Genomic DNA, 20,225 nt, shown 5'->3' with positions numbered 1-20,225 from the left:
ATGACCTGCTCCTCTACACTTCGGACCCACAAAGCAGCATGGACGGAATCATCGCGCCTTCTCGGGCTACAAACTCAGCATGAGCAACAGCGAGTTCTTCCCAATACACCCACAAGTGGAGGGTGTGGGGGCAGCACTAACGGGACTGCCGTTTAAACAAGCCCGACACAAATTCCATTACCTGGGGATCCAAATAGCCCAAGACTGGAAAGGGATCCACAAATGGAACCTCACCAGTCTGACGGAGGAAGTAAAAAAGGACCTGCAAAGATGGAACACACTCCCACTCTCCCTCGCAGGGAGAGTCCAGACGATCAAAATGAACGTGCTGCCCAGGTTCCTCTTCTGTTTAGATCCATTCCGATCTACATCCCCAAGGCCTTTTTCAAAGCACTAGACAAACTAATCATGGCGTTCATATGGAGGTGGGAAATATGCTAGGATCCCAAAGAAGGTCCCACAAAAAACAAAATCCAAGGTGGGGTGCTAGTCCTCCCAAACCTACAATTCTACCACTGGGCGGCGACGGCCGAGTGAATAAGGCGATGGATCAAGGAGCCAGAAGCCGAGTGGGTGCGAGCGGAAGAGGCCTCCTGCATGGGGACCTCCCTCCGGGCTCTTGCCACGGCAGCACTCCCATCTCCACCCAAAAAACACTCCAGCAGCCCGGTCATGATAGCCACCCTCCAATCCTGGAACCAAATACGGCAGCAATTTGGCCTGACCAAAATGTCGGACAAAGCTCCCATCTGCAACAACCATAGGTTCACACCAACACTGACTGACGCCACCTTCAAAAGGTGGGGGCAGGACGGAGGGACACTGACAGTCAGGGACCTATACATGGACGGCAGGATCGCAACACTGGATGAACTGACAGAGAAATTCCAGCTAGCCAGTGGGAATGAGCTAAGGTATCTACAGCTCAAAAACTTCCTACGAAAGGAGACAAGGACGTACCCACAACCACCATGACAGACACTACTGGAAGATCTACTGGACGCAAGTATATTAGACAAAGAAAACTGGAGTGACATGTATGACCGACTGGTAAAAAGGGCCGACACCGTACTGGACGCAACAAGAAAGAAATGGGAGGAGGACCTGGGGATTGAGATAGGGTGGGGACTCTGCAGCGAAGCACTGCGTAGGGTCAACTCCACCTCCACATGCGCAAGGCTCAGCCTGACGCAGCTAAAAGTGGTACATAGAGCCCACTTAACAAGAACCAGTATGAGTAGGTTCTTCCCGGAGGTGGAGGATAGATGTGAACGGTGCCAAGGAAGCCCAGCCAACCACGTCCACATGTTCTGGTCTTGCCCCAGACTTGCAGGGTACTGGACAGCCTTCTTCGAGGCAATGTCCAAAGTGGTGGGGGTGAGGGTGGAGCCATGCTCGAAAGTGGCGGTCTTCGGGGTTTCAGACCAGCCAGATCTATTCCTGGGGAGGAGGGCCGAAGCCCTTGCCTTTGCCTCCCTTATCGCCCGCCGTAGAATCCTGTTTGGCTGGCGGTCAGCAGCACCACCCAAAGCTGCAGACTGGCTGTCCGACCTCTCAGAATCTCTCCAAGTGGAGAAAATCAAATTTGCCATCCGAGGGTCAGACGACGGCTTCCACAGAACGTGGGAGCCATTCATGCAATTGTTCCGGGACCAGTTTGTGGCCAACGAACAAGAGGAAGAATAGCCAGGTAGCCAAGAATCAAGGGAAAGTAGCCAAAGCATGAGAGGGAGGGTAGACCGGGAGAGGGGGGGGGGGGGGGGTCAGCTAAACCTAATAGCAAAGAAAGGCGGACCACGGGAGAGGGGGGGGAAGAGGGAAGAGACAGGGAACCAGAGAGGAGAACCAGGGAGGTGGCGGGAGGCAGGGAAATGAGAGCCGGAAGGAAGGCACGGGATACAATAACGAACTTGGCATCTCCAGGAGCAGGGAACGAGGAGAATGAAGACGAAAGACGGGAGGAACGGCAGAAGCGGATGTGAGCGCGAGACAGCAGCGAGATCCGTCTGGGAGTAGCAAGCAACAACACCAACACCAAACCCATTTGAGTATTGCCCACTGTAATTATTCCCCCCCCCCCCACCCTCCCCGCAAACAGTCGCCTACTTATGTGTTGTAAATAATTTTGCCAGGTGTACAGCGTTGCTGCTGTTGAGCTGGGGCACAATACCCCACCAGTTATTCTATTCTATTTTTTATTGTATTTTTTTTTACTGTTTACTAGGCCCTTTTCTTTGGTATGTTTGGGTGTGCCCTTCTCTTCTCTATATATATGTATATATGTTTCTTATCCTGTGTACATAATGGTAAATATACTTTGTTCAAAAACCCAATAAAAAACATTTATTTAAAAAAAGATTAACCCACCAAAAGAAATGCTCCCTGATGTCTCCTGCCTCTCCTCAGTCATTCTGGACAGGGAACAAGCGTTAAAGTGTACCTAACATCAGGATAAGCAGGCCAGGTTAGCGCTGCCCCGTGATTTCACAGTCAGCTGCTTCAGGATAGTGCTCGCAGCAAAGGACCTCAAAAATACTGGATCGGATGTTTGAACCCAATGCACTGTCAGTGCGCATGTCCGTGTGTCAGGACTTCCACATAGTCCAACACCCATGTGCGGCATACGATCTCCCTGCGCCAGCAGATTCAACAGAGGTTACGGGCCTTGCTCGGGAACATATCAGAGTGCAGTGGCGTGACATCATGGCATTTCTGCACATGCGTGTGCGAGTGTGAAGGCAGGTATTAGCGGCCATCTTACGCCGACATCTTGCGTTGGCAGGAGATATAGTGACGCATAAGTACAAACCCTACTTAAGTACTCACCATAACCTTGTTTGTGCAGCACATCAGCAGCATTTTCTCATAAGCTATATTTAATCAGGAATAGTTTACAGAGAAGCATCTTCTGTCAATAGAGTGGGCTGATTACCCATGTGTGTATCCGGCAGGAACTGCCATGTTTACAGTGACTCGTGATGCTTGACAGATTGGGAGGAGAACAAATGCTTGGCAAACAAAGCTAAAGTTCAAATTTGTACAAAACATTTATGCTTCTTAAAATTTCAGCTGTGCGACCAGACAACAAATTGTACGTAGAACATGTGATTTGCTGTTTACTGCACACACTAACTATTGGCAATTGTTTAAGTGTCACTTTGTCATGATAAAAGGCAGGCAGACATTCAGATCTCTAACATTTCTCTTCATGAGCCAGGATTTCAGTCGTGTATTTATTGCAATGACTTGTTTTATGATCTTCTATTTTGCCTTTTTTCTAAGCAAGCCTTGCATGTATTTAAAAATGGCATTTTTCATGCATTGATACAGCATCTAACGCACTTCACATGAATCAAGTACTTTTGAGAGTACAGTCACTGTTGAGATGCAGGAAACCTGGCAGCTACTTTGTGCACAGCAAGCTCCCACAAACTGACCAGATAACCTGTTTTAGTAGTGTGATATCGCCATGGAATCTTTTACGTCTAATTGAGAGGGAAAAATTGGTTTAATGCCTCATCTGAAAAATAGCACTTCAATGGCGCATCACTCTCCCAATGATCGTCAGCCTAGATTACATGCTGAGGTCTCTGATGAGGGAATTGAATCCACAATCTTCTGACTCAGAAGCAAGAGCGTGACCACTGAACCACAACTGACATCTGACCCATGTACGAAAATCCCATGGTAAACTAAATTAGGTAATGGGTAATGTGCAAGGACACATTAGACTCAATCAAAAATGTTTTTTTTTCTTTTGCTGGGATGTGGGTGTTGCTGACAGGCCAGCATTTGTTGCCCATGCCCATTACTGTTGAACTGAGTGACTTACTAGACCATTGCAGAAGATAACTAAGCATCAACCTCATTGGACGGAGTTTTCCGCTGCAGCAGGGGCAGGAGCCGTTGTGGCCAGGGACGCTAAATTTGGCATGATGGAAAAAGTCCATACCCCGCTGGCAGGAGATTAGTCCTCCCGACTTTGATGGCGGGTTAAAGGCAGGTTGAGTTTCCCGCTGTTCCATGTTGGGAACCACATTTGCATCTCTTAAATGCTCTCCAGAATTGCATTCCCCCTCCAATTGAAGTGCCTGACCAGCGAGAGTTGAGGACCATCTGTTTGTTAACGGTATTTGAGTGGCGTGCACCTGGCCGGTTTCGCTTCATCACCGAGGTCTGTAGGTACTTACCAGGGACCTTGCATAACTTGGCCCCTGCCGTGAGTAACCATCGTGCCGAGACTGGATTGGATTGCATTTGTTTACTGTCACGTGTACTGAGTTACAGTGAAAAGTATTTTTCTGTGAGCAGCTGAAACAGATCATTAAGTACATGAAAATAAAATAAAATAAAAAGGAAGTACAGGCAGGTGAAGGGAATATCCAGTTGGGAGGGGCGGGAGGGCGGGGTGGGCGGGAGGTGGAAAGGTAGGGCAAAGACTAGACAGGGTAGCCAGGCATAGGTGGTGGCGGTGGTGGTGGGGGTAACATGGGGAGCGTCTGTGGATGGGACGGGTACCGTCATAGAGGGCGGCATCGGTGGTGTCGATGATGGGGTCCTGGGGGAGAAATCAGGGCACTGGTGGTAGGAGAGCACAGTCCAAGTTAGAGGGGGGAGTGGGCTCAGGATAAGATCCTGGTAAGCGAAGGTCTCCCCGGTTGGGGAGAACAAGACATGTGCCTTCGGTAATGGGTGGGGGCAGGGGACAGTAACTGGTGTCGGCTCTGAGGGGGATTAATAAGGTGGATTGTGATTGGATCCAGGATAACGGGGGGAGGTTCAAAGGAAGAAGGGAGAGGAATGGTGATATTGTGGTACGTCTGGGGTGAGAGGGGGAGAGTAGAAGGTGATCGAGCAAATCTGAAAGGTGATGTGCATCTTTTTTCAAACCTGACCTTGACCACACAGCCAGTGAGATCCCTCGAGGTGGGAAAAGGGGCTTTTTGGATGGTTAGAGTTCAAGTCACCACTTAAAGGGAGACCCTAATAATTGAGGCAACTAGGTGTCAAAGATGCCCACTTTTATTCTCCTCTCTATTGTAAATCATGCGTTGCTGCAGATCGGTTGGTTTTATGGGTCTTATAACATTAAGATCCCAGTAAGGTGCGGATTCTGTGCTATTTGCAATTGGTTGCAGTCAGAAGCAGGGATGAAGCACGGGAGGAAGTTGAATGCCTCCAAGGGGCATGGCTGGTGGAGGAGGCCAACTTGGAACCTCAAACCTCCATCCTCCCAGGTGAATCTTTCTATGCTGCTGAGGCAATGGTCTCTCTATAGATTTGGGGGTGGTGGAGATAAGTGGAAAAGTGTCCATGTGAGGCTTCTTCCACCGTGGTCAAAGACCAATGTCACCATCTTCATTCATGAATGAACACCCATCTCTGGTACTCCAGGATGTCTTTAGCGTGGTAGGGGTGGGGATGCCATGTCTAGATGGAGGCCAGGTGAAGAGCACTTGCCTGCTGGCTTTGAGATGAAGGGAAACCTGTAAAGGACAGGCTCAATAAATGCTTCACTTCAACTCATTCACACATCCGCGGAGGTGTTGATGATGCAGGCTGCAGGCCTTGAAACAGCTCTTGTCCAGTTAAGGAAAAGGAGGGCCTGCCGTCGATTAGCACAGGGCCATGAGCAGCAAGACGCAGCTGGGCATCCAGAAGGTCAAGGGGCTGGCAATCATGGACGACTGAAACAGTGAGCATTGGCCCAACCATGGGCGTATCAGCAGTGGTGGTGCTCTTTTCTAGAGATGGGCAAAAGTCAATGCCGGATGTCACCTCGTAGGCCCTAGGATGTGGTTACTCACATCCGCCAGCTTCTTCAGTACGAGCTGTGGCCATAAGGACTCTGGAGGAGTGGTGCAGAGCTCCTGGCTTTCAGTGAGTGAATGAATATCCAGTTCCCATTAAATATGACACGAGGGGGGCAGCATGTGATGCAGTGGTTAGCACTGCTGCCTCATGGCGCCGAGGACGCGGCTTCGATCCCGGCCCTGGGTCACTGTCTGTGTGGAGTTTGCACATTCTCCCTGTGTCTGCATTGGTTTCACCCCCACAACCCAAAGATGTGCAGGGTAGGTAGATTGACCACGTTAAATTGCCCCTTAATTGAAAAAAGAATTTTCATTAATGTCATTGGGCTTACATTAACACTGCAATGAAGTTACTGTGAAAAGCCCCTAGTTGCCACATTCCAGCGCCTGTTCGGGTACACAGAGGAAGAATTCAGAATGTCCAATTCATTTAACAGCACGTCTTTCAGGGCTTATGGGAGGAAACTGAAGGAAACCCACGCAGACTCGGGGAGAATGTGCAGACTCCGCACAGACAGTGAGCCAGGCCGGGAATCGAACCTGGGACCTGGTGCTGTGAAGCAAGTGCTATCCACTGTGTTGCCATGCTGCCCAAGTAATTGGATACTCTAAATTTAAAAAAAATGACACGAGGACACTCGTCCACATGAGCAATTGCAGGGCAGGTGACTACCTGCTCAATGCGCCTCAAGGTTCGCTGACCTCCATGCTTACTTCTGCCCAGTCAAAACTGACTCTAATTTCAGATCACATGTCTAGCACAGTGGTTAGCACTTTTGCTTCACAGCGCCCAGGACCCAGGTTCGATTCCTGGCTTGGGTCACTGTCTGCAGAATCTGCATGTTCTCCCTGTGTCTTGTTTGGTGAATTGGATATTCGGAATTCTCCCTCAGTGTACCCAAACAGGCGTAGGAGTGTGGAGACTAGGGGCTTATCACATTAACTTCATTGCAGTGTTAATGTAACCGTATTTGTGACACTCATAAAAAATATTATTGATATCACACCGTTGGCGGTACTGTTCCCCATTCCCACATTAATCCTTGTTATGCTATAACTTGTCTACAGTGGAGAGATGTGATAATTAAAAACAATCTAATTGCTATGTTGAGTCACTGAAGAATACCTTGAGGGATATTGAGACATGGCAAAGGTATTGAATGGCCATGTTGTATTAATTTTCACTACAGAAGGTGACAGCGAATTGCCAACAATGTTCGACACTACTGACATTAAAGTTTTTTTAATAAACATTTTATTGAGGTATTTTTTGGTATTATAACAACAACACAATAAACATTGTACATGAAACTATAAACATCGTGCGAAAGCCGTCTCCCTCCCTTACAGGTCCCACCTTTATTAACCCACTACTCTTAAGCTAAACTAACTCCCCCCCCACCCCCTTCTGCTGACAATTAATTTTCCGCGAAGAACTCGACGAACGGCTGCCACCTCCGGGTGAACCCTAACATTGACCCTCTCAAGGCGAACTTGATTTTCTCCAAACAGAGAAAGCTAGCCATGTCCGATAGCCAGGTCTCCGACTTCGGGGGCTTTGAGTCCCTCCATGCTAATAGTATCCGTCTCCGGGCTACCAGGGAAGCAAAGGCCAGAATGTCTGCCTCTTTCCCCTCCTGGATTCCCTGATCTTCTGACACCCCGAAAATCGCCACCTCTGGACTCAGCACCACCCTTGTTTTTAACACCGTGGACATGACATCTGCAAACCCCTGCCAAAATCCCCTAAGCTTCAGACATGCCCAGAACATGTGGACATGGTTCGCCAGTCCTCCCGCTCATTTTTCACACCTGTCTTCCACCCCAAAGAATCTGCTCATCCGGGCCACTGTCATGTGAGCCCGATGCACGACCTTGAATTGAATCAGGCTGAGCCTGGCACATGTTGCGGATGTGTTGACTCTACTCAACGTGTCCAACCATAGACCATCCTCTATCTCTCCTCCCAGCTCCTCCTCCCACTTGCGCTTCAGCTCCGCGGTCTGCATCTCCTCTGACCCCATAAGTTCTTTGTAAATGTCCGAGACGCTCCCTTCTCCTACCCACCCTCTGGAAACTACCCTGTCCTGAATCCCCCTTAGCAGTAGGAGTGGGAAGTTGACACCTGTTTATGTAGGAAGTCCCCCACCTGCAGATACCTGAATTTGTTTCCATTTGGCAACCCAAACTTCTCCTCCAGTGCCCTCATACTTGGAAAGTTCCCCTCTATGAACATATCCCCCATCCTCTCAATCCCTGTTCTCCACCATATCTGGAAGCCCCCCATCCATACTTCCCGGGGCAAACCGGTGATTATTACAGATTGGGGACCAGACCGATGCTCCCTCTGCTCCCACATGTCTCCTCCATTGCCCCCAGACTCTCAGGGCCGCCACCACCACGGGGCTGGTGGAGTACCATGCCGGCAGGAACACCAGAGGCGCAGTTACCAATGCCCCCAAACTGGTGCCCTTGCATGAACCTGCCTCCATACGCTCCCATGCCGACCCCTCCCTCACCACCCACTTCCTGATCATGGCTACATTTGCCACCCAGTAATAGTTACTAAAATTTGGCAGCACCAGCCCGCCCTCACCCCGACTCCACTCAAGCATTACCTTCCTTAGCCGCGGGGTCTTGCCCGCCCAAACAAAGCCAGAGATCACTTTGTTGACCCGTTTAAAAAAGGACGGTGGAATAAAGATAGGGAGACATTGAAACACGAACAGGAATCTTGGGAGGACCGTCATCTTCACCGTCTGCACCCTCTCAGCTAATGACAACGGGAGCGCGTCCCATCTCCGAAAATTGTTCTTCATTTGGTCTACTAGCCGGGCCAGATTAAATTTATGCAGCCAATCCCATTCCCGCGCCACTTGAATGCCGAAGTACCTAAAGCTTCCCCCTACTAATCTAAACGGCAGCTCCCCCAGTCACCTCTCCTGTCCCCTCGCCTGGACCGCAAACATCTCACTTTTCCACATATTTAGTTTATACCCCGAAAACCGGCCAAATTCCCCCAGAATCCTCATGGTTTCTTCCATCCCCTCTGATGGGTCCGATACATACAGAAGCAGGTCGCCTGCATAGAGCAAGACTCTGTGCTCCACTCCACCCCCCCCCCCCCCCCCCCCATTCCCGGACGAGCCCTTTCCAGCCCCTTGAGGCTCTCAAGAGCAATTGCCAACGGCTCTATAGCCAGCGCGAACAACAGTGGGGAGAGGGGGCCATCCCTGTCTCATCCCTCGGTGAAGCCTAAAATAGTTTGATGTTGTCCTATTCGTCCGTACACTTACCACAGGAGCCTGATACAGCAACCTGACCCAATCAATAAAGCCCCGCCCAAATCCAAACCGTCCCAGTACCTCCCACAGATAATCCCATTCTACCCGATCAAAAGCCTTTTCTGCATCCATTGCAATCACTACCTCCACCTCACAACCTTCTGGGGGCATCATGATCACATTTAACAATCTTCTTACATTGGCCACCAACTGCCTACCCTTAACAAACCCCATCTGGTCCTCCCAAATAATGTCCGGAACACAATCCTCAATCCCGGAGGACAAAACTGTGACCTGGAGTTTGGCATCCATCTTCAACAGGGATATCGGCCTGTCGGACCCACACAGCTCCGGGTCTTTGTCCCGCTTCAGAATCAGCGAAATCGTGGCCTGTGACATCGTCGGAGGAAGCACCCCTCTTTCCCTTGCCTCATTGAACATCCTCATCAACACCGGCCCCAATATCCCAAAGAACTTTTTATAAAACTCCACTGGGTACCCGTCCAGCCCCGGAGCTTTACCCGCTTGCATGACCTTCAGACCTTCCATTATCTCTTCCAGCCCGATCAGGGCCCCCAGCCCTTCTACCCGCTCCCCGTCCACCTTTGGGTAATTCAGCCCCCCCAAGAAGTGCCTCATTCCCTCCGGCCCTGTAGGGGGTTCCAACCTATACAGCCTGCTGTAGAAATCCTTAAATGCCTTATTCACCCCTGCTGAATCTCCCACCAGGTTCCCATCTCCGTCATTTACTTTCCCTATCTCCCTGGCTGCCTCCCTCTTTCTAAGCTGCTGTGCAAGCATTCTGCTGGCCTTCTCTCCATACTCATAGATCGTCCCCCTCACTTTCTCAGCTACTCCACCGCCCTCCCTGTGGTTAACAAGTTGAACTCCGCCTGCAGTCTCCGCCGTTCCCTGAAAAGCCCTGCCTCTGGGGTCACCGCATACCTCCTATCGATCTGTAGTATCTCCTTTACCAGTCGGTCCATCTCTGTCCTGCCCACCTTCTCCCTATGGGCCCGTATCGAGATCAGCTCCCCTCTGACCACCGCCTTCAGTGCTTCCCAGACCACCGCTGCCGAAATTTCCCCCGTGTCATTGACCTCCGGGTAATTCTGAATACCTTTCCTCAGCCGTTTGCACACCTCTTCATCAGCCAAAAGTCCCACATCTAATCTCCAGTGTAGGCGCTGGTTACCGTCTTTACTAACCTGTAGGTCAACCCAGTGCGGGGCATGGCCTGAGATTGTGATCGCCGAGTACCCCATGTCCACCACCCCTGCCAGTAAGGCCCTGCTCAAAATGAAGAAATCGATCTGTGAGTACACTTTATGCATGCGAGTAGAAGGAGAACTCCTTCACCTTCGGCTGCCCAAATCTCCATGGATTCATCCCCCCCCCCCCCCCCCCCCCCCATCTGCTCCATGAACCCTTTTGCCTGTTCCTTTGCCATTGCTGGCACCCTGCCCATTTCCGAGCTTGACCAGTCGAAGCCAGGGTCAATAACTGTGTTGAAGTCCCCTCCAATGACCAACCTGTGCGAGTCCAGGTCCGGTATCTTCCCCAGCATCCTTTTTATAAACTCCACATCATTCCAATTTTGCACATACATATTTACTAATACTACCTGCACCCCCTCCAGTTTTCCACTGACCATAATGTACCAATCTCCCACATCCGAGACGATTCTACCTGCCTCAAACACCACCCGTTTATTGATCAGGATCGCGACCCCTCTGGTCTTTGAATCCAGTCCCGAGTGAAAGACCTGACTGACCCAGCCTTTCCTCAATCTAATCTGGTCAATTACTCTAAGGTGCGTTGTGGTGAATGTGATTCACACTATATATAGTTGCCAATATCACTCCATGTATATATGTTCATTATCTACCCGTTGTAAGATCAATGCTGTATATAGTTGCCAATATAACTCCGTGTATATATGTTCACTATCCACCATTGTACGTGCAGTTGCACTATCCGACCACCAGGGGGAGTCGCTCTGGGAGTAGCGAGAGTTTGTACTGGGCTCCTCCCTTGGCTCCGCCCAGGACTCCTCCCCCTGGGACCGATGTATAAAGATCAGTGCCTTAGAGCCAGCCTGCCATTTCATCTGGAGTTCAACGACAAATAGGCTGGCTCTGTTGTAAGTGTATTAAAGCCTCTGTTCAGATCCAACTACACGTGTTCGCTGAGTTGATGGTTCCATCATGCGTCACCTGCAACATTACCACGTCCACCTTCAGTCCCCTAAGATGCGCGAACACACGTGCCCTCTTGACCGGCCCATTTAACCCTCGAAGATTCCAGGTGATCAGCCTAGTTGGGGGGCTCATTGCCACCCCCCCCCCCCCCATTGCCGATCAGCCATCCCTTTTTTGGGCGCGCCTCCACCGGTCCATCCCCAGGCAGCCCCTGCCCCTAACCTCCTCTCTGTCCCTTGGCCCAAGTCCCTCCCTCGTCAGCAGAACATTTCCCCCCCCCAGTAACAACACTCTGTAACCCAACCCCTTTGATAAACTGAACATATGCACACCCGCCACTGCGCTTCCGTGAGCGAGCCCGCCCAGCTAGCTTGGTGGCCCCCATCCCTGGCGCCTGATAGTCTCCCACCTATTGTCTCCCCCCTCCCCCCTCCTACTGACATTAAAGTTGACAATAGAAGGGTCAATGGTTCCAGCTAGAATAAGCCTCTGGTCCTGACAGCTTTTAATATCCAATACTACTCATAAAAATAGATCCTTACTCAGCGATGCCTCTTTGGTCATTATGCATCATTAGAATTAATCTGGTATGATCATCTCGATAGAGGTTATTAATGACTCCTGACATAGCTTGAGTAAAGGTAATACCTCACCTAACTGGTTTCGTATTTTGTGTTAGTTACTAGGTTGGTGGGTTTAGGTAAACTATCAACATTGTCAACATTCTTTTAAAAATCCATTATCACACAATAGAGCTTGTGGGCTAAATGAACAGAGTTCAGGTGAGATGAGGGCGAGATTCTCTGTTGGCCGACTCCGAAATTGGGAAGAGCATTTGGGTGGAAAATAGGTTCAGACGGCAAAATTGCGGCGATCACCGATTTGATGCCAAATTGCAATTCTCCCTCACCTCGACAGCAGCGTCAATGCGGTCCCGAACACACAGTAAAAACTGTTTGTATATCATTAGTGGGCCTGACCCGGTATTCTCCGAGGCCTCCGCAATTCTTCGCCTCCGATGGGCCTAGTTCCCGATGGCGCGGTTCACTTGCGCTTTTAAAAATCGTGAAAGCATCATCATGGCTGCTGAGGGAGAGGGGGTACGGAAAGTGTCCAACATCGCCATAGTTTGCTGACAGTTGTGCCGCTGGCCGAGGGGAGATGTCTGCCAGGGCTGGGACGAGTAGCGCAGCGTGGCCAGGATGTGGGTTATGGGGTCGGGGTGGACGAGCAGTGAACGCCATTACTGCGACCTGCAAGGCAGCCATGCAACTGCGTACAGCTCTGACAGCCCACTGTGAACTTAGGGCAACGTGTCATATGCGTCCCCCCACCCCACAGGCCTCCCCCCATAGGTGCCCTCTGGCCCCAGCCGACCCATCAACTGTATGGGCACGCACCAGCACAACCAGTGCCATCGTGTCGGCTGGGATGTGTGTGTGGGAAGTGAAGGGGCTGGTTTAGCTCACTGGGCTAAATCGCTGGCTTTTAAAGCAGGCCAGCAGCACGGTTCGATTCCCGTACCAGCCTCCCCGGACAGGCGCCGGAATGTGGCGACTAGGGGCTTTTCACAGTAACTTAATTGAAGCCTACTCGTGACAATAAGCGATTTTCATTTTCATTTCATTTTCAAGTGTCAGCCTCCCGAGTGTCAGTCAGGGACCTGGCGAATCCCGCACCGTTTATCACTGGAATCGATTGTGTTCCATGTTGCGCGGTTGATAGTCCCCTCCACGTCGCTGCACGATCCAGGGTCGGCGGTAGTTTTGCTGTTGTGGAAGTCCACTAATTCTGCGCCGGTGTCAACACTTAGTCTCAGAAACGGAGAATCCCACCCAAGGAATTTATTGCATTTCAATAGGCAAAGGATTGCTACTGATGGTAGTGACTCCACGATGGGAACAGTTGCGAGCAGAATCCCATAGGGAGTGGTGTGAGGCTGTTGCTCTACAGTGGAATCCCATAGAGTGGTGTGAGGCCATTGCTCTATTGTGGAATACCGTAGGGAGTGGTGTTAGGCCGTTGCTCTACAGTGGAATACCGTAGGGAGTGGTGTTAGCCCATTGCTTTCCACTTTCATGATTAATAATCTGGATTACATTGTCAGGGAAACTCCACATGTTTGTGGATGGAAAGGATTTGTATGACCTCTGAGGGATTAATTAAATAATTTTCAGCAGATAGAGTTGGATGGGGAGAGAGTAAATGGAGCTGGCGACTCTAGGGGCAGGGGTTGGGGCAAGAGAGCACAGCTAGGAGTCAGGTGATTGGGGTTTGTGGCAGGGGATCGAGGGTGAAAAGGAATGTGGAGTAGGATAATTGGAGCTTTGAGGAAGAGGGTTACAGGTGACACGGGTGCCAGGGGTTTTATGGGGAAGTTGTGGAATTCAGGTGAAGGTTTGGATGTAAAGGGATAGAGCCCAGAGTAGCAAGAAAGACAACGGGCCCCGGGAACAGGGGAGAAAGCGAGACTGGAGAAATGGAGGGCGGCTCAGAGTCCTTCCTGATCTCTGATACCGAGCTTAAATGCCACAATAGACCAACATGAGTAATTTTACAGAAGTTTATTAGGCTTTTTAAAACAATGAAAAGGTTAAATTTAATCCAGATGGGCTGTTTTCACACAAAACTAAAATACCGCAGAGGCTGGAAATGTGAAATATGACAGAAAATGTTGGGAAAATACTCAGCAGGTCAGGCGGTTTCAGTGGTGAAAGAAACAGCTGACATTTCAGGTCAATGACCTTTTTTGTTGAAGCATTTATGCTATTTTGGGTTACTGGAGCACATGTGAATAAGTTACGTAAACATAGAAGCAAGGTTAGCTGTCTGGAGACATCCTTTTCGCAGAGTTATTGAGTTACGGAACAAGTTCCCACTTGCGGTAACAGGTTTCTGACCTTCCCCGGGTGTCACTTTGTATAAAAGGTAGGTGGGTTTTTGGGGATGTTACACTCAGCCATTGTGGTCCCCTCAACTTGTCCGATTGCCGTAGAAGTTGGAGAAACACTTCCCCACTCCATTACAATTGTTCTGGCTCTTACAGGATATTGTGCGGCTGGCTGGTCGTGTGTATACGTTGCACCATGACAAAACGGCACGGTAGCACAGTGGGCGACACGGTAGCACAGTGATTAGCACTGTTGCTTAACAGTGCCAGGGACTCAGGTTCGATTCCGGCTTGGGTCACTGTATGTGCAGAGTCTCCACATTATTCCCATGTCTGCGTGGGTTTCCTCCGGGTGCTCAGGTTTCCTCCCGAAAGACGTGCTTGTTAGGTGAATTGGACATTCTGAATTCTCCCTCTGTGTATCCGAACAGGCACCGGAATGTGGCGACTGGGGGATTTTCACAGTAACTTTGTTGCATTGTTAATGTAAGCATACTTGTGACAATAATAAAGATTAATATTATTATTCTCAGCTGGATGGATTCTTTTCCAGTCCATCCTCTTTGTTTATCACCAGAATAAAATATCAGAACCAACTGCAAAAGTAGACGTCTTTATTCACAAATTTAGTTCATCTTCAGTTAACAGATGTACATCAACTACTGGTGGGACTAGCAGTGTTTGCTAACATGCTTTATGACAATAACAATCAAAAGGTATTTAAAAAAAAAATCTTTCTAAGTGACACAGAAACAACTCTGTAACCAGACAGTAGAGAGAATCCGATGATGGCCCCACTGGGCCGAGGGTCATAATAAACACGAGTCACCATCAAATCAACGTTGCTTGGGGACCACCGAGAATCACTGGGGCTAACCTCATCAGCGCCTGCACTGGCAAATGTAGTCGGCTGAATTTTAACAGGAGTTCGGAAAAACATGTAGTACCTAAAAATGAAAACACAAGTTCCGTGCACGTGAAAGGAGGAACTTCAGCAATTTCTTGACATTCCAAAGTACTGGACAGTGCAATCCCAAAACTGGTGTGATAGACACGTAATAAGGCGGTGGTGGTGGTGGTGGGGGGGGGGGGGGGTAGACAAACTAATTGAGTGCAAAAAGACATCTTTCAAATGAGATTGGCAATCCAAAGTTTAACCTGCCCATAGTTTAGTTGATTCAAAAATACTCCTCGGTGCTATTTGAAGTGCAGGAAGTTTTCCCAGTGGCCTGACCAAGTGCCCTTCCTCGGCCATCATAATCAAGGAATGGATTAACTAGTTGTGGATCTCATTTGCTGTTCGCAGGACATTGGCAAATACTTATACAGCAATGTCTTGTAAAGCACACTGGCATGACCAGGGGCAGCAGGGTAGCATAGTGGTTAGCATAAATGCTTCACAGCTCCAGGGTCCCAGGTTCGATTCCCGGCTGGGTCACTGTCTGTGTGGAGTCTGCACGTCCTCCCCCTGTGTGCGTGGGTTTCCTCCGGGTGCTCCGGTTTCCTCCCACAGTCCAAAGATGTGCGGGTTAGGTGGATTGGCCATGCTAAATTGCCCGTAGTGTCCTAATAAAAAAAGTAAGGTTAAGGGGGGGGTTGTTGGGTTACGGGTATAGGGTGGATACGTGGGTTTGAGTAGGGTGATCATGGCTCGGCACAACATTGAGGGCCGAAGGGCCTGTTCTGTGCTGTACTGTTCTATGTTCTATGTTCTATGACCACGCCCTGTGATATGATGCTATCCAAATGTAAATTTGTTCTTTCCCGATATTAATGTCAAGAACATATACCAAATGTGAATTATTTTTAAATAGACAACTTGAATTAACATACTACTTTTCATGATCTCAGGACACTACACTCTAAAACACTTCACAGCTAATGAAGTGCATTTGAAATGTCACCTTTAAAAAAAAATGCCAATCCCTTTAAATCCTCTGCTTATTGACCCTTCAGCCTTTGGGAACAGTTACTTACTTTATCCAAACTCTTTGTGATTTTTACCCTTACCTTTGATTCCTGTTGCTGCAATTTGCTGGAGAGTAGGGATTGAATGATAGACGAGGAAACAAGCCAGCATACTGATTTGCGACTCCTCCACAGGGTGGCTACTTAGGTAGGAATGTAACAGCACATCACCCGATGCTAAAATAAATAGTTTGGAGATGGAAAAAAATGCGAAACATCTTAATTCACAAATACATAGTGCACTTCTGTAACTGATTAACATTCTTACTGTAAGCATCACTTTGTCTCCATTGTTGGTCTTGATGTGTTCTATAAACACATCAAGATTCTTTTACCCCCCTCCATCCAATTTAACTGCTTCAAAACCTCCCGTTCCTTGTAACTTTATTTCAATAGTTAATTTACAATTCCCTCCTCACCTCTGTTCCCCTTCACTGGATGATGAGGTAATGCACGGAGCAATGCAAAGTGGGGCATCATCATGAACAGTTGATTTTAAAACTGATTTGGTCATGTCAGAGGACATTAAGGGTAAACCAGTGTTGGGCTGTAGTCACTGTTTATGAACTTGCCTAGCAGTAAAACAAAGATTAACAAAACGCAAGAGGATACGAAATGCCCAGAAATAGGTAGAAATTTGCCTGGAGATAGCAGTTGACAAGTTTTCAAATGACCCCAATGTTATGCCTCTCTCCCAATCAAATGTGAATGGCTCAGGAGGAGTAACAGAATATAGACGTTTGGGAAGATCAGTGAGGTGTACAAATGTTAATGTCCAGTCAAGTAAGTTGATAAGGGCAGATAGGCAAAGACACAGAAGGCATAATCATTCCGGTACCAGCATCCCCAGACAGGCACCGGAATGTGGCGACTAGGGGCTTTTCACAGTAACTTCATTGAAGCCTACTCGTGACAATAAGCAATTTTCATTTCATTTTTCATCAAAGAGGAACAAAGGTATAATTTGCTGGACGATCAGAAGCCAGGGAGGCAGTTAACACCTAGCAATCTCAGAAAACATACCGGCCAGTTTCAAGCCACCAAGCCTGAAAGCTAGTTTTCCAGCTAGCAGCCTAGAGGCCAGGTTTACATCAAACAAGCTTCCATGTCTCAGAGCCAAGGTGGTGCAGAAAACCTTTGTAGTAGCAGTTTTAAATATCTTCTGGGTCAGGAACAGACATTTCTGAGACTTGAGTATCATTGCGTGGTAACTATAGCTGGTTATTTAATTTTGATGTTGTTTGGGGACCAAGGTAAGTCTTACGGACTATATTTTTGATTAAGGGATACTTCCTACATAAACTGTGTTAAAAAATTCATATACCGTAGCTGTCTGAGTGTGGTCCTGTTTGTGTGTATTTGTACTTTCTTGCTTTAATAAATAGACTTTAATAATTGCTACATGACAATTGGGCTGTTAATTCTCACTGGGGTTTCACTTGGCTCCCCACACCAAAACAAAACTGTACATCCCAAGAACCAGTGTTCCAGGTTTGCATACCCTCGCAGATAACATCAGCGTCCTTCGTGACAGTCACGTGTACAAAGAACAAAGAAAAGTACAGCACAGGAACAGGCCCTTCAGCCCTCATGGCCTGTGCCGACCATGCTGCCCGTCTAAACTAAAATCTTCTGCACTTCCTGGGTCCGTATCCCTCTATTCCCATCCTATTCATGTATTTGTCAAGATGCCCCTTAAACGTCACTATCGTCCCTGCTTCCACCACCTCCTCCGGCAGCGAGTTCCAGGCACCTACTACCCTCTGTGTAAAAAAACTTGCCTCGTACATCTCCTCTAAACCTTGCCCCTCGCACCTTAAACGTATGCCCCCTAATAATTGACCCTTCTACCCTGGGAAAAAGCCTCTGACTATCAACTCTGTCTATGCCCCTCATAATTCTGTAGACCTCTATCAGGTCGCTCCTCAACCTCCGTCGTTCCAATGAGAACAAACCGAGTTTATTCAACCTCTCCTCATAGCTAATGCCCTCCATACCAGGCAACATCCTGGTAAATCTCTTCTGCACCCTCTCTAAAGCCTCCACATCCTTCTGGCAGTTTGGCGACCAGAATTGAACACTATACTCCAAGTGTGGCTGAACTAAGGTTCTATACAGCTGCAACATGACTTGCCAATTTTTACACTCAATGCCCTGGCCAATGAAGGCAAGCATGACGTATGCCTTCTTGACTACCTTCTCCACCTGTGTTGCCCCTTTCAGTGACCTGTGCACCTGTACACCTAGATCTCTCTGACTGTCTATACTATTGTGGGTTCTACCATTCACTGTATATTCCCTATCTGCATTAGACCTTCCTCATTGTCTATGCGGAGTCTGCACGCCCTCCCCGTGTCTGCGTGGGTTTCCTCCGGGTGCTCCAGTTTCCTCCCACAGTTCAAAGATGTGCAGGTTAGGTGGATTGGCCACGCTAAATTGCCCTTAGGTGAGATGGGGTTGCTGGGTTACAGGGATACGGTGGAGGTGTAGGCTTAAGTAGGGTGCTCTTTCCAAGAGCTGGTGCAGATTCGATGGGTTGAATGGCATCCGTCTGCACTGTAAATTCTATGATTCTATGAAAATGCATTACCTCACATTTGTCCGGATTAAACTCCGTCTGCCAACTCTCCGCCCAAGTCTCCAAACAATCTAAATCCTGCTGTATCCTCTGACAGTCCTCATCGCTATCCGCGATTTCACCAACCTTTGTGTCGTCTGCAAACTTACTAATCAGACCAGTTACATTATCCTCCAAATCATTTATATATACTACGAACATCAAAGGTCCCAGCAGTGATCCCTGCGGAACACCACTAGTCACAGGCCTCCAACCAGAAAAGCACCCTTCCAATGCTACTCTCTGCCTTCTATGACCTAGCCAGTTCTGTATCCATTTTGCCAGCGCACCCCTGATCAAGTGTGACTTCACCTTTTGTGCCAGTCTGCCATGAGGGACCTTGTCAAAGGCCTTACTGAAGTCCATGTAGACAACATCCACTGCCCTACCTGCATCAATCATCTTTGTGACCTCCTCAAAAAACTCTTATCAAGTTAGTGAGACACAACCTCCCCCTCACAAAAGCTTGCTGCCTCTTGCTAATACGTCCATTTGCTTCCAAATGGGAGTACATCCTGTCTCGAAGAATTCTCTCCAGTAATTACCCTACCACTGACGTAAGGTTCACTGGCCTGTAGTTCCCTGGATTATCCTTGCTACCCTTCTTAAACAAAGGAATAACATTGGCTATTCTCCAGTCCTCCAGCACACCACCTGAAGACAGTGAGGATCCAAAGATTTCTGTCAAGGCCTCAGCAATTTCCTCTCTAGCCTCCTTCAGTATTCTGGGGTAGATCCCATCAGGCCCTGTGGACTTATCTACCTTAATATTTTTCAAGGTGCCCAACACCTCGTCTTTTTGGATCTCAATGTGACCCAGGCTATCTACACACCCTTCTCCAGACTCAACATCCACCAATTCCTTCTCTTTGGTGAATACTGATGCAAAGTATTCATTTAGTACCTCACCCATTTCCTCTGGCTCCACACATAGATTTCTTTGCCTGTCCTTCAGTGAGCCAACTTTTTCCCTGGCTACCCTCTTGCTTTTTATGTACATGTAAAAAACCGTGGGATTTTCTTTAACCCTATTTGCCAATGACTTTTCGTGACCCCTTTTAGCCCTCCTGACTCCTTGCTTAAGTTCTTTCCTACTTTCCTTATATTCCACACCGGCTTCGTCTGTTCCCAGCCTTCTAGCCCTGACAAATGCCTCCTTTTTCTTTTTGATGAGGCCTACAATATCTCTCGTTATCCAAGGTTCCCAAAATTTGCCCTATTTATCCTTCTTCCGCACAGGAACATGCCGGTCCTGAATTCCTTTCAACTGACATTTGAAAGCCTCCCACATGTCAGATTCACCCTCAAACATCCACCCCAATCTAGGTTCTTCAGTTCTGCCCTAATATTGTTATAATTAGCCTTCCCCCAATTTAGCATATTCACCCTAGGACCACTCTTATCCTTGTCCAGCAGCACTTTAAAACTTACTGAATTGTGGTCACTGTTCCC

General features: G+C 48.5%; 1 protein-coding gene across 1 annotated transcript in view; it reads right to left on the bottom strand.

Moving 5' to 3' along the window:
* Positions 1-14,785: 14,785 nt before the first annotated feature.
* anapc1 (anaphase promoting complex subunit 1) overlaps positions 14,786-20,225 on the bottom strand; it is a 309,365-nt gene continuing 303,925 nt past the window's right edge. Inside the window, exons 47-48 of the mRNA XM_038799110.1 lie at positions 16,199-16,333; positions 14,786-15,135 (exon numbers count right to left, since the gene is read on the bottom strand). Of these exons, the coding sequence (XP_038655038.1) occupies positions 15,020-15,135; positions 16,199-16,333 (251 nt within the window). The 3' untranslated portion in view covers positions 14,786-15,019. The remainder of the gene's footprint in view (positions 15,136-16,198; positions 16,334-20,225) is intronic.

The sequence above is a fragment of the Scyliorhinus canicula genome, chromosome 6, assembly GCF_902713615.1.
Source record: "Scyliorhinus canicula chromosome 6, sScyCan1.1, whole genome shotgun sequence".
Classification (NCBI taxonomy): Eukaryota; Metazoa; Chordata; class Chondrichthyes; order Carcharhiniformes; family Scyliorhinidae; genus Scyliorhinus; species Scyliorhinus canicula.
The sequence above is the reverse complement of the archived record's forward strand: the minus strand, read 5'-3'. Positions and strand labels throughout refer to the sequence as shown.